The sequence below is a fragment of the Solanum tuberosum genome, unplaced genomic scaffold (assembly GCF_000226075.1).
Source record: "Solanum tuberosum cultivar DM 1-3 516 R44 unplaced genomic scaffold, SolTub_3.0 contig01183, whole genome shotgun sequence".
Lineage (NCBI taxonomy): Eukaryota > Viridiplantae > Streptophyta > Magnoliopsida > Solanales > Solanaceae > Solanum > Solanum tuberosum.
Window position 1 is genome coordinate 1 of NW_006241899.1, and position 1,147 is coordinate 1,147.

Consider the following 1,147-nt stretch of genomic DNA (forward strand, 5'->3'; position numbering starts at 1 on the left):
GTTGGCATTAGTTTTCGGTTGTGCAATCAGTTTATTAGAGCCTTGTAATTTTTGAGTTAAATAATCCTGGTTGGGTTCTTGGGTTGTAGTAGATCTGGGTTTAAGGTTTAAAAATGTTTGGATTTTATATATATTTTCTATATAGGTTCGCGTAATATGGTTATATGTTCTTTTGTCATGGTGTAGGCTATCTGCGTATGTAGAAGTCTGTGGTTCTATAGTAAATGTGATTTTTGGTGTTAGCCTCGGGGTAAATGGTTTTTCGAATAACTGGTTTAAGTTTGAGTTCTTATGTTTTTCACTAACTCGTTGGCTTGTACCTGCAGCTGTATTTAAACAAATGTTATGGGTTTTTAGGTGTTTCCCAACGTCACCTTTTAGCTCTGTATTTTTTCTGTCTTCCGATCGACATAGCTTCGCATTTTTATAGTAATGCTGCTGACTTATATTGGCTTTAGACTTCTGATTATCTTCATTAGTCTTTAGCTTTTGTATCTTGTTGTCCATACTATCCACTTTTGTACAAAGTGTAGTAATGGCTTTGAGTATCTTTTCAATTGTATCTTCTTTCTGAGTCTCAGTCTGAGTAGCTTTGTTGTGATAGGTAATCTGCAATAACATTCTTAGCAGTTTTTATTATTTCAATTGTGAATGTAAAATTTAATATATTTAATACCAATCTCCTTATTTCTTTTGTTGTTACCGAATCTTGTATTTTTCTTGTTAGCCACCATTTTACTTGTGTATTATCTGTTCTTATAATAAATTCGTTATATAAAATATATGGTTCAAATGATAATAAACATTTATATACCGAATATAATTCTTTCCTATTTATTTCTCATCTTATTTCTGCATTAGTAAATGTTCCTGAATAATATCTACAATGATGTTCTATTTTTTCTTCTCAATACCTGTATTTTAATACTCCCCCATAACTTTTTTCACTGACATCTGATTCTACTATATAAGTAAATTTTTTATTTTCATCCGGAAAATATAGTTTAGGTAGGTTCTTACATAATAATTTTACTTTTTGTATTTGTGTTGTCTTTATTGTAACTAGTAGTCTTATGTTCTTTTTTTAATTTTTGTTGTAATGGTTTTTAAGTTTCTGCTAATTTTGGTATGTATTCTCTTACTTGAT

General features: G+C 29.6%; 1 protein-coding gene across 1 annotated transcript; it reads right to left on the bottom strand.

The window, feature by feature from the left end:
• Positions 1-41: 41 nt before the first annotated feature.
• Positions 42-621, bottom strand: LOC102580077 (uncharacterized; the record flags this gene model as incomplete). Its single annotated transcript, XM_006368049.1, has 1 exon — positions 42-621. A coding segment is annotated over exon 1 (580 nt), but the record flags the coding sequence as incomplete, so codon positions are not given.
• Between the last annotated feature and the right edge of the window lie 526 nt (positions 622-1,147).